At 47.2% G+C, this 14,033-nt stretch overlaps 1 protein-coding gene across 1 annotated transcript in view; it reads left to right on the top strand.

Moving 5' to 3' along the window:
• DDRGK1 (DDRGK domain containing 1) overlaps positions 1 to 4,807 on the top strand; it is a 40,556-nt gene extending 35,749 nt beyond the window's left edge. The window contains exons 7-9 of the mRNA XM_056343878.1: positions 41 to 97; positions 1,482 to 1,530; positions 2,840 to 4,807. Of these exons, the coding sequence (XP_056199853.1) occupies positions 41 to 97; positions 1,482 to 1,530; positions 2,840 to 3,012 (279 nt within the window). The 3' untranslated portion in view covers positions 3,013 to 4,807. The remainder of the gene's footprint in view (positions 1 to 40; positions 98 to 1,481; positions 1,531 to 2,839) is intronic.
• The last annotated feature ends 9,226 nt before the right edge of the window (positions 4,808 to 14,033 follow it).

The raw sequence follows: 14,033 nt of genomic DNA, 5'->3' as shown, positions 1-14,033 counted from the left end.
TAATTCATCAGCTGCGTTTAACTCTTGTTTATTTCCATAGAAAACAAAGGTAATCCAGCTCGAGGACTTGGCTTCACATTTGGGTTTAAGAACACAGGTAAGGACTAACTTTTGGGGTGCAAGTACAAGCCATGACTTTAAAAGGACAGGAAAGTGGAGTAAATAAGGGTAATAGTTACGCAAGTGTTTCAGCATTACTGAAAATGTCTGGATTTTGGTCAAGATCAGCAGTCGGCCCTAAAAATGTGGCCACTCATCGAACTACCACCCGGCTGGTGAAGGACTGTTGTTGTGCAAGATTGTTTCAGTGAAAAGTGCTCACTCTGCCTCTTGCACAGCTGCCTGTTGGGTAATGTATCCTATAGTGTTTGCAAATATGGTAATAAGGCAATTCAGGCTACTTGGGGATAAAAAGCAGAGCTAGAAGCACGTTCAGACACCGTCTTCGTAATTGGAAATGTTAGATTTGCAGACAATCAATAGATGAGGTGTTTTGCTCCAATTGCTTGTGTATTCTTAGAACACTGAAGAATTTGTATCTTCTGGTGCATCAAGAAAATTGTCCTGCTCAGCACCATATAAGCCTGTCAAAGTGAGCTCATGGTGTGATATCTGTCCTTTCCCCTCTCCCTGGCCCCATCCTTTTCCTGTTCTCTAAACATTTTATGTTTTGACTCTGAAGAATAGTCATGGCTTGGTTTATTTTATTATGAGAATATTTGACATGTATTTCTAAGTGACCAGTGTTTTCTGTTGTTGTGTACCTTAATCTGATCTTGGGGTACCTCAGCACAGCATCTTACACTGCTGTAAGTCCAGGCTGCTATGCCCCTTCCTCTCTCTTAAACCAGAACTGGTTTAAGCATGCAGTGAGGCAGTTGAGGGAATTTATCTGGTTGAAATCTAAACTATAATTTGCTTCTGTGGTCACATAAATACAACAAAGGGAGGGAAGCAGAACTGTGGGAGCCAAGGTTTAGATACTTGCTGAAGGTGCGGTGGAAATGCATGCTTGGAGTAACTATAGAGTCAACCCAGCAATAAATTCAGCCAGTTGTTGCTTTGCATTAGTAAAAGAGGTTTCCTCTTTAAACGGAGCAGGAAAAAATATAAAAAGCTCTGGAATGTATCGAGTGTAGCCAGGTTCTTGGAGAAGTACCTAAGTGCACTTCATGGAACTTGCATGTTGCATTGGCACTATACAGCCTTTCCCTGAGAAGATTTCTATAACTGTCCCCCCACATTCCTTGTACAGCCAGGTAACAGCAATAGAAGTCTTATTTGGGGGAAGGGAAGTTATTTGAACACCCCAGAGGGCTTACTGCATCTGTCTGTGTGGAAATACCAACGTGTATCCTTTACTGTAGTCTTTAACACAGAGGATTTAAATGTAAGCTTCCATCTGTATTTTATCTGAACATGCAGAAGGTTTTTTTTCTCCCTCTTGATCAGGTTTTTATTCCTTTTTCTTTTCTAAACAGGATGCAATTAACAGAATCCAGGACCTGATGGCAGATGGCACTCTAACAGGTGACAGCCAAAACACAAAGGGGAATTTGTTGTAGCTGGTGAATAGGTGGCACAGAAAATGCCTTTGCTGTGGTAGAGAGAGGCTTCCAGTGTAATTTCTGTTTTTAAACTGCAGAGGATCCTAGCAGGACTTGATAAATAGGTATTTTCATAATTGCTGCGTCAGCTGCAGTGTAACTACTATTTAAAGCACGTTGGGATCTGGTTGCTCCTGTGATACATTATACAGGGGTGGGGGGTGAATGTTCCCAACACTCAGGAACCAGCACAAGGCTTCTGCATGTTGACTGAGCCCTGCTGAAGGCCTTCTGGGGTTGCTGAGCAGCCAGCTGCAAATGGTGTCTTCTGAAATCTGAATTTAAAAGAATCACTTGGATGTTTTGGGGTTGTTTGTAATTTGCTAACATGTTGTGAAAGTGCAGTGGCTAAAGCCAGGACCATGGCATGGCATGCTGTGGGAAAGGCAAACATGCGGGAGCACTCCAGGATGCTAGCCGTGTGCCCATGCAGTCCAAGTTGGAGCGTAAGCAGAGACTGAGCACGTGGGTAGTTCCCTGTCTGAACAAGTCTGGTTTATTACCGGGCAGCCTTTTTCTTTCCAAGGATGAAGTAAGAGAAGGTGCCACTGCAAACACTTATTAATCTGATACTGTGGCCATGGCTGGGAAACATCCACCTTGGTGGGTACCTGTGGATACCCATTCAAATGACCTAGTAGCGCTCTGAATCAAAGCATAAGGATGTGTACTGTCCTGGCTGTGTCTCTGGCCTAAAATGCATGGCAGTGGGGCGCTCCGCCTTGTGTTTGATCCTGTAACGCTTTAAAAACAGAGGTATCTGATCTCACTCTTGATGGAGGGACTGAAATACAGAAAATAAGCTTCATTCCCTTTTAGAGCGGTTGGAATGGCTGAGCTGGGCCCCGCAGGGGCTCAGAATCACCTCCTGGACCTTTCTGCCACTCTCTTTTCTCCACCAGCTGCTTGGGCCCAGAACATGGGCACCAAAACTATGTACCCAAAGTAGCTGCTGTGGTACTCCCAGCTAGCTGCACACAATGAAAAAAAATGTGTAACTTTGAACAAAATTAGTCTTACCAAGGCACTTGGCTATTGTTGTAGCCCTGCTCAAAGACCCAACAGCAGAGAGGAAATAAAAGCCTGACTGCTAGCACATTGTCCTGCCTGCCCTAGATGTGGAATGCAGCCTCAGCAGTTTGAACATCCCTTCCAAAAGAAGCAACTGATGTCTGTTGGGAAGTGAGAGGAGCCAGAGTGCTGACTTCAAGGTCCTTTCTTTCCCCCTGTAGGTGTGATTGATGACAGAGGAAAGTTCATCTACATTACTCCGGACGAGATGGCTGCTGTGGCTCAGTATATCAAACAGCGAGGACGAGTCTCCATCGCAGAGCTGGCCCAAGCAAGCAATTCCCTGATCAACCTCCAGCCTGACAGCCAAGCTGTGGCTCCAACTGTGGCGTGAAATTGTGGTGTGAGAAAACCCAGCAGGAATTTAACCTTTTAATGAATAAGCCACATAATTAAAAACAAACAAAGAACCCCTCTAGTCCATTCACAGTGCTTCAAGATAGGATGCTCTTTTTAAGGGTCAGCTGCAAGACTTGATCAAAAGTGTGTGTTCTTTTATGTTAGAGCTGGTATAAAATAGGACAGTCATTTGTGCAACAGAGGCTAGCCAGGAACTTGGGGCTAAAACACCGATGCACCTGTACCCTGGGAATATCAGTATTTACATGGTTACTTTATCCTGGCAGTCAGTCTCATGTGACTATACCCAAACTTTTTCCTGTTACCAGATTCTGATGTATCAAGTATATCTGGTTTTGATTGCATTCAGAATTCTCCAGGCTTTCTCTGCACTTTAGGGAGCTGTATAACTTTGTGGCAATGATGTACACAGCCCAGAATAATAGGTGTGTAGGGCTGAGGCTTGCAGATTGTGTCTTCTGGATCAACATTGGAAGGATAGAGTAAAAAGAAAACACTGCAAGTGTGTCTTTGTTCTTACTGAAATATATACTGAAACTCTAGAAAGAGAGCTTGCTATATTGTGAGAACTTCCAGAGGTTATTTCAGAAAACCTTTGCTATATAACTTAAGTTTTGCTCGGTTTATATAATGTAAAAAGTTCACTCGCAGACAAGCTGTGTTATTTTTCTGTAGCCAAGAGACAGAAGCACCTCCAGGGAAAGGCACTTGCCTCATCTATTGTGCAGGCCAATTCTACTGATACCAACCAGATTCTGATGATTCATCCTTTGAAGTAAGAGCCAGCTCAGTGCATCTGAAGGTCTCGGACACCCCTGCCCCATGGCCTTTGTGTTCTGGATGTTTAGGGGTTTTTAAATAAAGAAAAATTCAGGCACTGAGTCATGTGATTAATGTTACCAGTAAATTATTATTAATGTATTAATTGTAGGGGTCAGTATATGTTGCAACGGAGGGAAGACACAGTCACTCAATATGAGTGATCAGCAGACTTCATTTATTGTACCTTACAGTCACCTTTTATGCCTTGTTATAATTAGCTCATACATATTACAAAAGCTAAGCTCATTATTGGTTAGTTGCCTAAATACCAAGCCTGCCCCTAGTTTGTCTTCTGTAGTTATCTGTTCCCACCTGCAACATTCTTTTCCCACCGCAATCTTCCTGTTACTGTGTAACAAGGACAGCCAAGGATAGTGTATTTTTGCTTTACTTCAGCTAAGCTGAGAGGGATGTGCATTTTTGTCCAGCCAGCTGGACTATGTCTATGTGACCCTTTTCAGCTAGCCAGTTATCCACAAGTATATTTCCTGCATATAAGAATATTTATATTTTTAAGAGCCTGATTGATGCTTTTTTAATTCTCTTTTCTGAAATCAAAAGAATCTATGTGGATATACAGTAATTGGGGAGGGCGAGAGGGGCTGGTTTTGTCTCTACTAAACAGAGACACAACTTGAGGAGACTAAAAGCTGCGCTACCAATGAGACTAGATAGCAATAAAACAATGGAATGGCGCATATTTCCTTTTTAATCTCTGTACTGCTGCTGAATGTGATACTGTGCAGGAGCGCTGAGGTACAGTGCAGTACCATGTGTTGATGTGAAAGATCAGTACATCGTTACCGTGCTGCACAACAATAATCAGCAGAGAAATTACTTGAGATTTGAGGCTTGTAAAGTCTCTTAATTATTCAAAATTTGATTTTTGCCATGATTTTTTTGTTCGTTCTTAAACTATTTTTGTAATAAAACAATATTGAAACAATTGTGGAGATTTATATTAGAGATTTTTTTAATACTTTTTCAATGTGTTAAAGGGTTTTAGGAGATAAAGGAGCCAGCTAGCAATGCCAGCCTCCAGCATGCCAGTCAAAGACCAAAGGTATTCCATGAAATACACAGAAATAACTCCAAAGTACATTCAGTGTTACTTGTTACATTCACAGAAACTATCTCGGGTGTGCAGTGCAAGCTTACTTCTGCTCTGCTAGTACAACTGCATCAACAAAACTGCCCTGCCATTTAGCATGGTGTGTGCAGTCTTGTACACACATCTGTATCTTAGCTTGGCCAAGATTCGCATCTTGTAGTACTAGAATAATCCAGACCATTTCATTATCGAAGTTTCACAGGGCTGTGCCAAAGCCAAAAGGGTTGTCTGTGCAGGACTCTATGAAGACATGAGTAAAAGCTGCAAATTAAAGGAGGTGCTAGGCAGAAGAAAGTGATAGCCAAGTGTTTATTATGAGCTGAATTGATGTCTGTTAGAGGGCTCTGACATTAATGAGCACCTCAGAGGCGTGACTTACCTAAGCTCCAGAAGCTTCTGTTTGGAGCTCTGGGAGAGTGTTTCCATATTAAGTGAAGCATGTGAGGCAGGCAAGGTAGCCAGACCGAGCCCTTTCATGTGAGATGTGGGTCACCAAACAAGTTCTGTAGATCTTTCTGCATGTTGTCTGTCAGTGTGCGAGACAGAATTTAACCTGTAGGTCCCTCCTAGTGCTGAGCTCATACCTAATGCTAGGGTTTGGGGCTCTGTGCTTGCTTTTATCCATGATTCTTTACTAGGGATTCCCAGCATTGCACTTTGGACCTGACCGTGGCCATGCTGTTCCTGAGGTTGTGGAATTAATTATGTGGAAACTGGAGCATAGGTCGGTGATGGTCTTCGGAAGAGCTAATTGTCATCTGGCTTCACTGTGTTGTAGTCTCAGATGTGACATCAGCCACTATAAGATGTGACCAGGGTAATATGTAGATGGGGCTTGGAGCAACCTGGGCTAGTGGAAGGTGTCCCTGCCTGTGGCGGAGGGTTGGAACTAAGATTGTCTTCAGCATCCCTTTTAACCCAACCCAGTCTATGACTACGTAGCTGTGCCAGCAGCTAGTGTGTCTGTTGTAGTCCTCCTCTAGCATTGCCATTCCCGTTCTTTGCACCCAATTGCATTGTTTCAGTGTTCAGGAAAACTCACTTTTGTCGTTTTGGGGTGCTTTGTGATCTTCACTGCATGTGAACTGAGAGGCCAGACACTTACATGAGCCAGAGAAAAAAAAGTCTGGCTAACAACAAGCACCCACAGGCTTCTAAATCTTCTGAAAACTTCGGTGGAAGCAAACTCTGCTCTGCTTTGAAGAAATTATTTTACTTGCTCAGGTTTTCTAGATAGCTTACAGAGCTAAGGACAAATGGATATTGGTGCTGTGACCCGCAGGTCCGTTTCAGCCCTATGCCTTGGGGAACAGCCACCACTATTAACTTGTAACTTATTTTTCTGTTAAAGAGCATTATGATATTTTCTGGGAATCTACTTAGAAGATAGTTTGAAAACCTTGAATACAATTACTTCAGGCCATTTCTTTAGATGGTTTATAAATGAAGCATTGTAAACCTATGCTGCTGCCTAAGTCTGTGCTCATGCTTTTTCTGTGAAAGTGGAGGGGGAAGAAATTAAGGGCTATGCCCCAAAAATTATTTCACTGTCAGAATTCATAAATCATGTGATAACTCACATTTTGTATATCCCCAGGCAGGCAGTTATCCCCACTGGCACTAAATTAGGAGACATCCACGAGTGCTGTGCCGTGTCCCCAATGACCTGGGTGAGGATGGAAGCTGAGGATGCTGGCGGAGAGTGGAATGGTCCATCAGCATGTGGGGTGCTCTCCTCTCCTCCTTCCCCAGTGCTTTAAAGCTAGCCCTGACCCTCTGTTACAGGGAACTGCTGTCCCATGGGATGATACAAGCTTGACCTGACTTGTCCACAGCACCGATCCACCCTACGTGCTTATGGAAAATTTTACTGGGTCAAGTACAAAACCGGGCTGCCATGTTCATCTGTGTTAGTGTGGTCCTCTCCCTCACATCTGTGTGCTGGTGGTGGCTGGGATGGAGTTAATCCTGTTCACAGTAGCTAGTAGGGGCAACGTTTTGGATTTCTGCTGGAAACAGTGCTGATAATTCAGGGATGTTTTAGTTACTGCTGAGTAACAGTTAAACTGAGCCAAGGGCTTTTCACAGACTCACAGCGTGGTCAGGGTTGGAAGGGGCCTCTGGAGATCACCTAGTCCAGCCCCTGCCACAGCAGGTTCCCCTCCAGCCGGCTGCACAGAGTCGTGTCCAGGTGGGTTTGAATGTCTCCAGGGAAGGAGACCCCACAGCCTCTCTGGGCAGCCTGTGCCAGGGCTCTGCCACCCTCAGGGTAAAGAAGTTCTCCCTCACATTCAGATGGAACTGCCTGTGTCGCAGTTTGTGCCCATTGCCCCTTGTGCTGCCGCTGGGCACCACTGCAAAGCGCCTGGCCCCGTCCTCACATCAGCAAGGAGGCTGGGGGGCACAAGGGGCTGGGAGGGGGCACAGCTGGGACAGCTGACCCCAGCTGACCCAAGGGACATCCCATACCATATAGCATCGTGCTCAGCATATAAACTGGGGGGAGAAGGAGGAAGGGGGGGACATTGGGAGTGATGGCGTTTGTCTTCCCAAGTCCCCGTTACATCTGCTGGAGCCCGGCTGTCCTGGGGATGGCAGAGCCTGCCTGCCCGTGGGGAGTGGGGAACGGCTGTTAAACTGCCTTTATCTCAGCCCATGAGTTTTCTCACCTTTACCCTTCCGATTCTCTCCCCCATCCCACGGAGGGGGGGGGGGGGGGGCGGGGGCGAGCAGGCAGCTGTGTGGGGCTCAGTTGCCAGCTGGGGTTAAGCCACAGCAGTCTGGCACAGCGGTAAAATTCAGGGCAGTAAAATACTGGCAAAATAGTAAATACAGTAAAGTAGGAAAATTCTGGGACACAGGGTAGGGTTTGGCTGTTTTGAATTCATAAAAATTCAAAAGCGCTTCAGTAACTGCTTTCTTGGAGTACCTACCGTGTACAAACGTGACCCCTTACTGAAGTTTCTCATGGATATTTTCGCTGGTGAGCGTTAGCTCTTTCTGCCTTACGACTAAGAACCAGGGTATGGTGCGCCCAGCTAAGCTCTGCCCAGGCTTTTCACTTTGGGCTGATCTGTATGCAAATCCCTCCTCAAAATTAGCTTTGGGCAAGGACAGGACTCCTGCTCCCCCTCTTTGTTAGAGGCAGGATGGTGTTGATGATTTGCTTCCTGCTGCTTTGGCCGATCTACTTTTATCATTTTTAAAAAGCTAGAACATCCCCCTAGTATTTGGCTTGGGAGGGCGGGGTGGGGGCGGAATATCCCTATTTTCTGTTAAACTTTGCCTGAGTTATGCAGCATTTACCACTGTGTTTTTCCTCTGAATTAGCACAAGAGCTCCCAAGTACTCTGGCTGTACATGGAAGAAATAATAATTATAATTACTAGCTCATTTGAGCGAGCTTGTCCTAATTTTGCCGTTCCACCCGAAGGCATAGGCTGAAAAAATCAGATTGAAAACCTTGTCTTCATATCACACAAGGTGAGATCTAACCAAGGAAAACTCCAGCTTCTTTTTCAATGAAAGGATATAGTCTCTATGAAGCATTTACAGGTTATAGAAATGTAAAAGCCACAAATGTCACAAGTTCTCATTTTATTTCTTTGTGATAGGAGTTTTAGAGCCCATCAGCCTCCTGGTTTCCAGGTTTTCTCTGTAACTATGGATACTAGGAACAGATTTGGGGTTTTGTTGTTGTTTGGGGGGGTCTTTTTTAATTGATATTGTGTGTTGATCCTTTTAGGAAAATGCTAAGTATCGCAGGATGGCAGTGAATCACAAAGCTGCAATATTCCCCCCTGCACAGGAACAGCCACGTTCTGGATTCACAGATTAATTTTTTTTTAAAACCCCAAAAAGCAAATTCAGAGCATTAATACCTATGTATGACTTGAATGTAGAGATTCCCACAAAAGAGCTGATATCCAGGGAATTTGTGTGCCTGCAGCACCGTAGAGCTGATACTTTAATTCTTTTCATCTTCTGTTATTTTAAAAAAAAAAAAAGTTAAAGTCCAGCAAAACAAAGGAGGGGAAGAAAAATCCCCTTCCTGCCCTAAAGATAAAGGAACATTTTGTGATCTCTATGGACACATCTGTATTCGTCAAGTGTGACATTTTCTCTCCCTGGGGACAAGTAATTCATATCTGTTTGTATGGTGAAACGAAGAGTGGCAGCAGCTAAACCGCTTTCTGGAACCATTTTCTGGAGGGTCCCCAGCTGGGCTGGGACCAGACTGGCGGCAGCAGTGCCCCAGCCCTTTTCAGCCTGCCCAGTCCAGATTTCTCTGCCTTCTTCACCCTTCAGAAGGCTTCTCGTTCCGAGGCAGGCTGGTTGGATGGCGAGATAGAGGAACCACCCCACATTTATTTGTTGACCAGTAACCCGATTCATTTCCCTTCTGAGTCAAAGATCTGTGCTTCCCTTTCTGACACCAAACAACCCCCCCAGCCTGATGTAGATCATCCCCTTCTGAAAGTGCCTGCACAGCTCTTTGATGGCCTCCCGAGTGCTGAGCTCGCACAGAACATCAGGGCAAAGAAGCTGCTGCTGATGGCATCCCAAGTTGTTGAATCCCCAACAACAGGAGAGGCTGCAAAGAAAAGCAGCTCCCAAGCAGTGGAGCTCCAGGGAAGGGTCTGTTTTGGAGACAGATCATTACCTGAAAGCCAGCCAGGCTGTGCTCAGGGCTGCTCAGCTGAGGACCTGGCCCAGACAACTAATCAGATGCCTTATTAATTGGGTCCAGCAGGAATGTGGCTTCTTCAAAGTCAATGGATTTTGCTGGGCAGATGAACCAGAATGGTGAGATTTAAGGGTGTGATGTACACATTGGTGCTGTGAATGACCCGAACTGTCCTCACTGCAGGTGGGGTCTTGTGCAGGTCTTGGCTGGCAGCATTCATGCTGCAGTAGAAGCAGCTCCTCAACATTCATCCTGCATGTGGCTTTCTCTCCAGGAGCTTCACTGGCAACTCACAGTGGTTTGGGGAATCATCTAAAACCTCCAATTACCCTCAGCCAAAGTCCTGCTCAGCCATTGCCAGCTGATGAAACCCAGATTACCCCAACTTCTGATTACCCCAAGGTCTAAGGAACAGAAGGTGGAGGGTTTGGGAGCCCATCCATGAAGGATGAGGCGGAGCTGGGGCTATTCCAGACATGCCTGACTTGCATTTAGGTGAGAATTTCTGATACTTCACTGCAGGGACAGAGAAGGGTAGAGAAAATAATGGGAGCTGGATCTAGCTGCTATTTCTGTGCATTAGCTCTAATGGAAAGATCAGAGGTGCCAAATGCAGGGGATCCCATGCATGCCTCCAGGAGAACCAGGCACTGAGCTTCAGGCATCTTGTGTGTGTGCTGAGGACACCTGTACAGCTGGCCATGCATGCACAGGAAATCTGAAATGTTCTCTACCCGGATGGTTTGCGTATGCAAGTCATCTCTGCCAGTCACTTCTGCAGGCTGCAGCCTCACAGCTCCTCTATATGAGTGCCCTGGAAATATCCCGTATGTTAAATTCACTTATACGTGTATGTATGTGCAGTTGTCTCACTGACTCTTCCAGAGGTCAGGTGTTCAGGGACTGATGGATATCCTTGAATCCCTGGTAAATGGAGAATTTCCATCATTTTCTAACCAAACAAAAGGTACGATTTAGGGTTGTGTGTTAACACTGACCAGGTCTCAAATGATGGGGTTCATAAATGAAAAGATGCATGGAATGGGAGCTGGGGGCTGCAAATTGAAGTGAAGGCAATGTTAATGGGGCTTGGAGGAAACAGGGTCCTGAAGGACTCAGCCAGGTTCTGGGGGCTTGGCGGAAGGCAACAGAAGGTACACACGCATGTATGGCTGAGAAGCTGTGGGTATCTGCTGAGCAGGAGGTCTGAAGGACAGCGAACCTCTTAAGTATGAATTTGGGTGAGAAAAAAAAAGAGAAGGCCAGCTGGGGGAGGAGAAACAAGGTGGGGAACATGAAGCAAGATGAAGCGAGCAGCAGGCCCCACTGGAAGAGAAGGTGATAGCTAGAGACCAGAGGCCAGAAAGGAACTGGAGGATGGACAGAAAATGGTGAGAAATCACAGCCCAGCTAAGGCAGAGACAAAAGAGAAAGGCCTAGACACCCACGCCAGTGCCAGGCCGAGGATCTGCATGGCAGTGGACTTCTTTGAGAAAGGGCCATCAGTCGGTCAATGGGAGAGATCCAAACAGACTGACGTGCTGCCCGCTCGGAGCAAAGGCAGAGGCCATGGCCGTGCAGCTTGGAGGGAACTAGAGGAGCCCGGGCAGCAAATGGCACAACTAGAGCTGCCAGAGCCTTGTGTGACAGAGAGAGCGAAGGGACTGCAGAAACCACGGTGGGGTGGTGAGTGAACAGCTGAGATGGGATGGATGCAGCCTAGAGAAATCAATAAATTCAGAATAAAGTGTTCAAGGGAGGCTCTGGAGGCAGGATACCTCCCCAGGCCTGTACACAGCACAGACCACCCAGGTCAGCTGTTCTGCGAGGCGCTGGGCAGCAGCACCACGGTGCTTTGGAAAGGAGGGACCCAAGGAGCAAGCAGAAGGTCTCTCTGGGACCTGAAGGTCTCTCTGGGACCTGTTCTACGTTCAGGCACTTGAAGCAGTCCTGGTTCACATCACCTGTTGTATTTATTCCACCTTCTGTTCTTTCCTCTTTCTTTTCTCCTTTGGCAGTGCAAGTTGTTCCCTTGCACCCAAAGGATTTCAGCTTATCGCACTTGCTGATGGAAGTGGTTTCCCTGGCATCCTCACTGGCTTCACTGCTGTCCTCCTTGCCTTCATAAAAATCAAGTGACTGGCACAAATATGCATGACAGTCACAACCATCCTACCTATTTTGCCAGGAGACATGGGAGACATTGCTCTGGACATGGGAGAGTGGTTTTCCTCTCTTTCTTTTATCACCTACAGGAAAGGGGCGTTTTCTCTCTTAAGGAGGGGTTTGTCCCTGTTGTGTATTTTAATCGCCATCCTCCCCGATGAAACCCCAGTGCTGGTATTCCCCAGGGAGGGGTGGAAATCGCAGCTGCAGCTGGCAAACCAGAGGGTGAAAGTGAGCACGGCTCAGAAGCTGAAGGTGCGGGAGAAGCCAAAGGTGTGGGACAGGTTCGTGCTGTGGAGGTGGGTGTCAATCCTCGCCCTCTCCCAAGGCACCGCCCAGGCTCCCGGCGGCAGAGGCAACCCCAAAACTCATTGATCCAGAGAGGAAAATAAATTAAAAGCTGTTAAGTCAGTGGGCTGTGGGGCATCTTGGCCAGATGCCATTGTCCCCACACGGTTTCAGGACATTGGAATTGTCTCATCAGTGGCAATGGAAGAGCCTGAACCGCTTCCCAGCTGCTGTCTCTGCTCCAGAGGAGCCTCCTGCTGTCACAGCCTCTCCCCTTGTCACCACAGGAGTCATGTCTACCCATCAGGGGGACTCTGGACCTCGCCCAGCCCCAATGCCCACAGTGGCTGCTGTGAAGCCCATCAGCCTGTGCTCTGAGTTATTTTTCTTTCCCTTGGGCAGCCATGGAAGGGCCCCGGGGCAGTGGGATGCTGTGGGAGGGGTGTAGAGTCTCCAGCTCCAATGATCCAGTATAGAAACTGATGGTGGGAACCCTCCTGTTTCCCAGGTGGCATCTGAGCTTGGCAGCTGGTAGACAATGTGATGTTGTGGGGGGGCTCAGGATCTCTTTCTGCTGCATGGCTCCCTGTGGGTAAATCGTGCTCCCAACCTTTCACAGGCTCAACCCACCTGGGTCTCCTGATGCATCCCACAGAGAGAAATAGATAACTGAAGCACACACAGGATGGGATCCAAACCCATGTCCATGTCCAAGGACACCCAGCTCAGCCACACGTTGTGCTCCTGGCCAGCTGATGCTGAGGTGGACGATCTCTCCCTGGCTCTTGTGCCAATGTGAGTAGGGGACCAGGTGAGTTCAGGGGCTTCTTCAGGTACAGGGTGGCGGCAGAGGTGGCAGCCAAGGTACATGACTGCCCACTCTGGAGGACAGAGAATGGACACAGCAGGACTTTTACAGCTATAACCTGACCTTTGGGCATATCCAGCATAGCAGTTTGCCCGGCTGATATGGTTGTCTCTAAAGCCTACAAAGTCCTATGCAGACCTGCACTGTGGGATGCAGTCTGGCAGCAGAGGCACAATTTCCTTTGGTCTTTCTTTCAGACCATTTTAGTGCCTGAATTTGGTTAAGATGACCTAAAAGCAGGATCAAAACGGTTACAGAGAGGATGACACTGTATACTCAGAGGCAAATCGGACATGAAGTGTGGGAGGGCCTGGCATCTCCTCCTAAAACACCTCCTGGTCAGGTGGATCCAGGGTCACCGCAGATGACAGAGATTTCTGGTTTGCCTCAGAGGAAAATTTCTGCCAGTATCAAATTAAGGTCAGGGGACAGAGCAGAACAATGGCCTCGTTTCAGCTTGGCAAGGGAATCTGGAATCAGGAGCAGGGGGACCGCAGTCATGTTTACGCTGCACGGTGCTGCATGGTGCGGGGCACGGGTGCCCTGGTTGTGCTGGTACCTTTGGACAGGCTCCCACACCAAAAGAGCTGGGGAATATTTGTGTGACTTATTTTCTTTCTCCACCCTCCTGCTAGGAAGATGCTCCTCTGGGCTGTCGTGTGTGAGCTTCTCACACTTTGCATGAGCTCTTTGGGGAGGGCAGGATTTTCAGGTGGCCAAGGGGGAGCAGTGGGACTCATGGGGGAAGCCTCTGAGCAAGGGGAAAGGCTGCGATGGGGCAACCACTGCAGAAAGGACTGCAGGAGGTGCTGCTGAAGCCGAAGCTGATCTGGCAGCACAAATAATGCAAGCATCTCTTATCTGCTCCGTTGCAAAGTCAACCCCAGGGTGGGATGAGGACATCCTGAGGGGGCACAGCAGCTCCTGAGAACGCCTTTCCCAGGGTGATGACAACCCAGCACAAAGTCAGGTTATCTCCATTTAAAATCATTTAATACTGCAACAATTTTGGCCATTAGCACAAGCAGTCCTCTGTTTCAGCTCTGGTCATTT

The sequence above is a fragment of the Falco biarmicus genome, chromosome 1 (assembly GCF_023638135.1).
Source record: "Falco biarmicus isolate bFalBia1 chromosome 1, bFalBia1.pri, whole genome shotgun sequence".
In the NCBI taxonomy this organism is placed as follows: Eukaryota; Metazoa; Chordata; class Aves; order Falconiformes; family Falconidae; genus Falco; species Falco biarmicus.
Note: the sequence above shows the minus strand (reverse complement) of the source record. Positions and strands in the feature narration are given on the sequence as shown.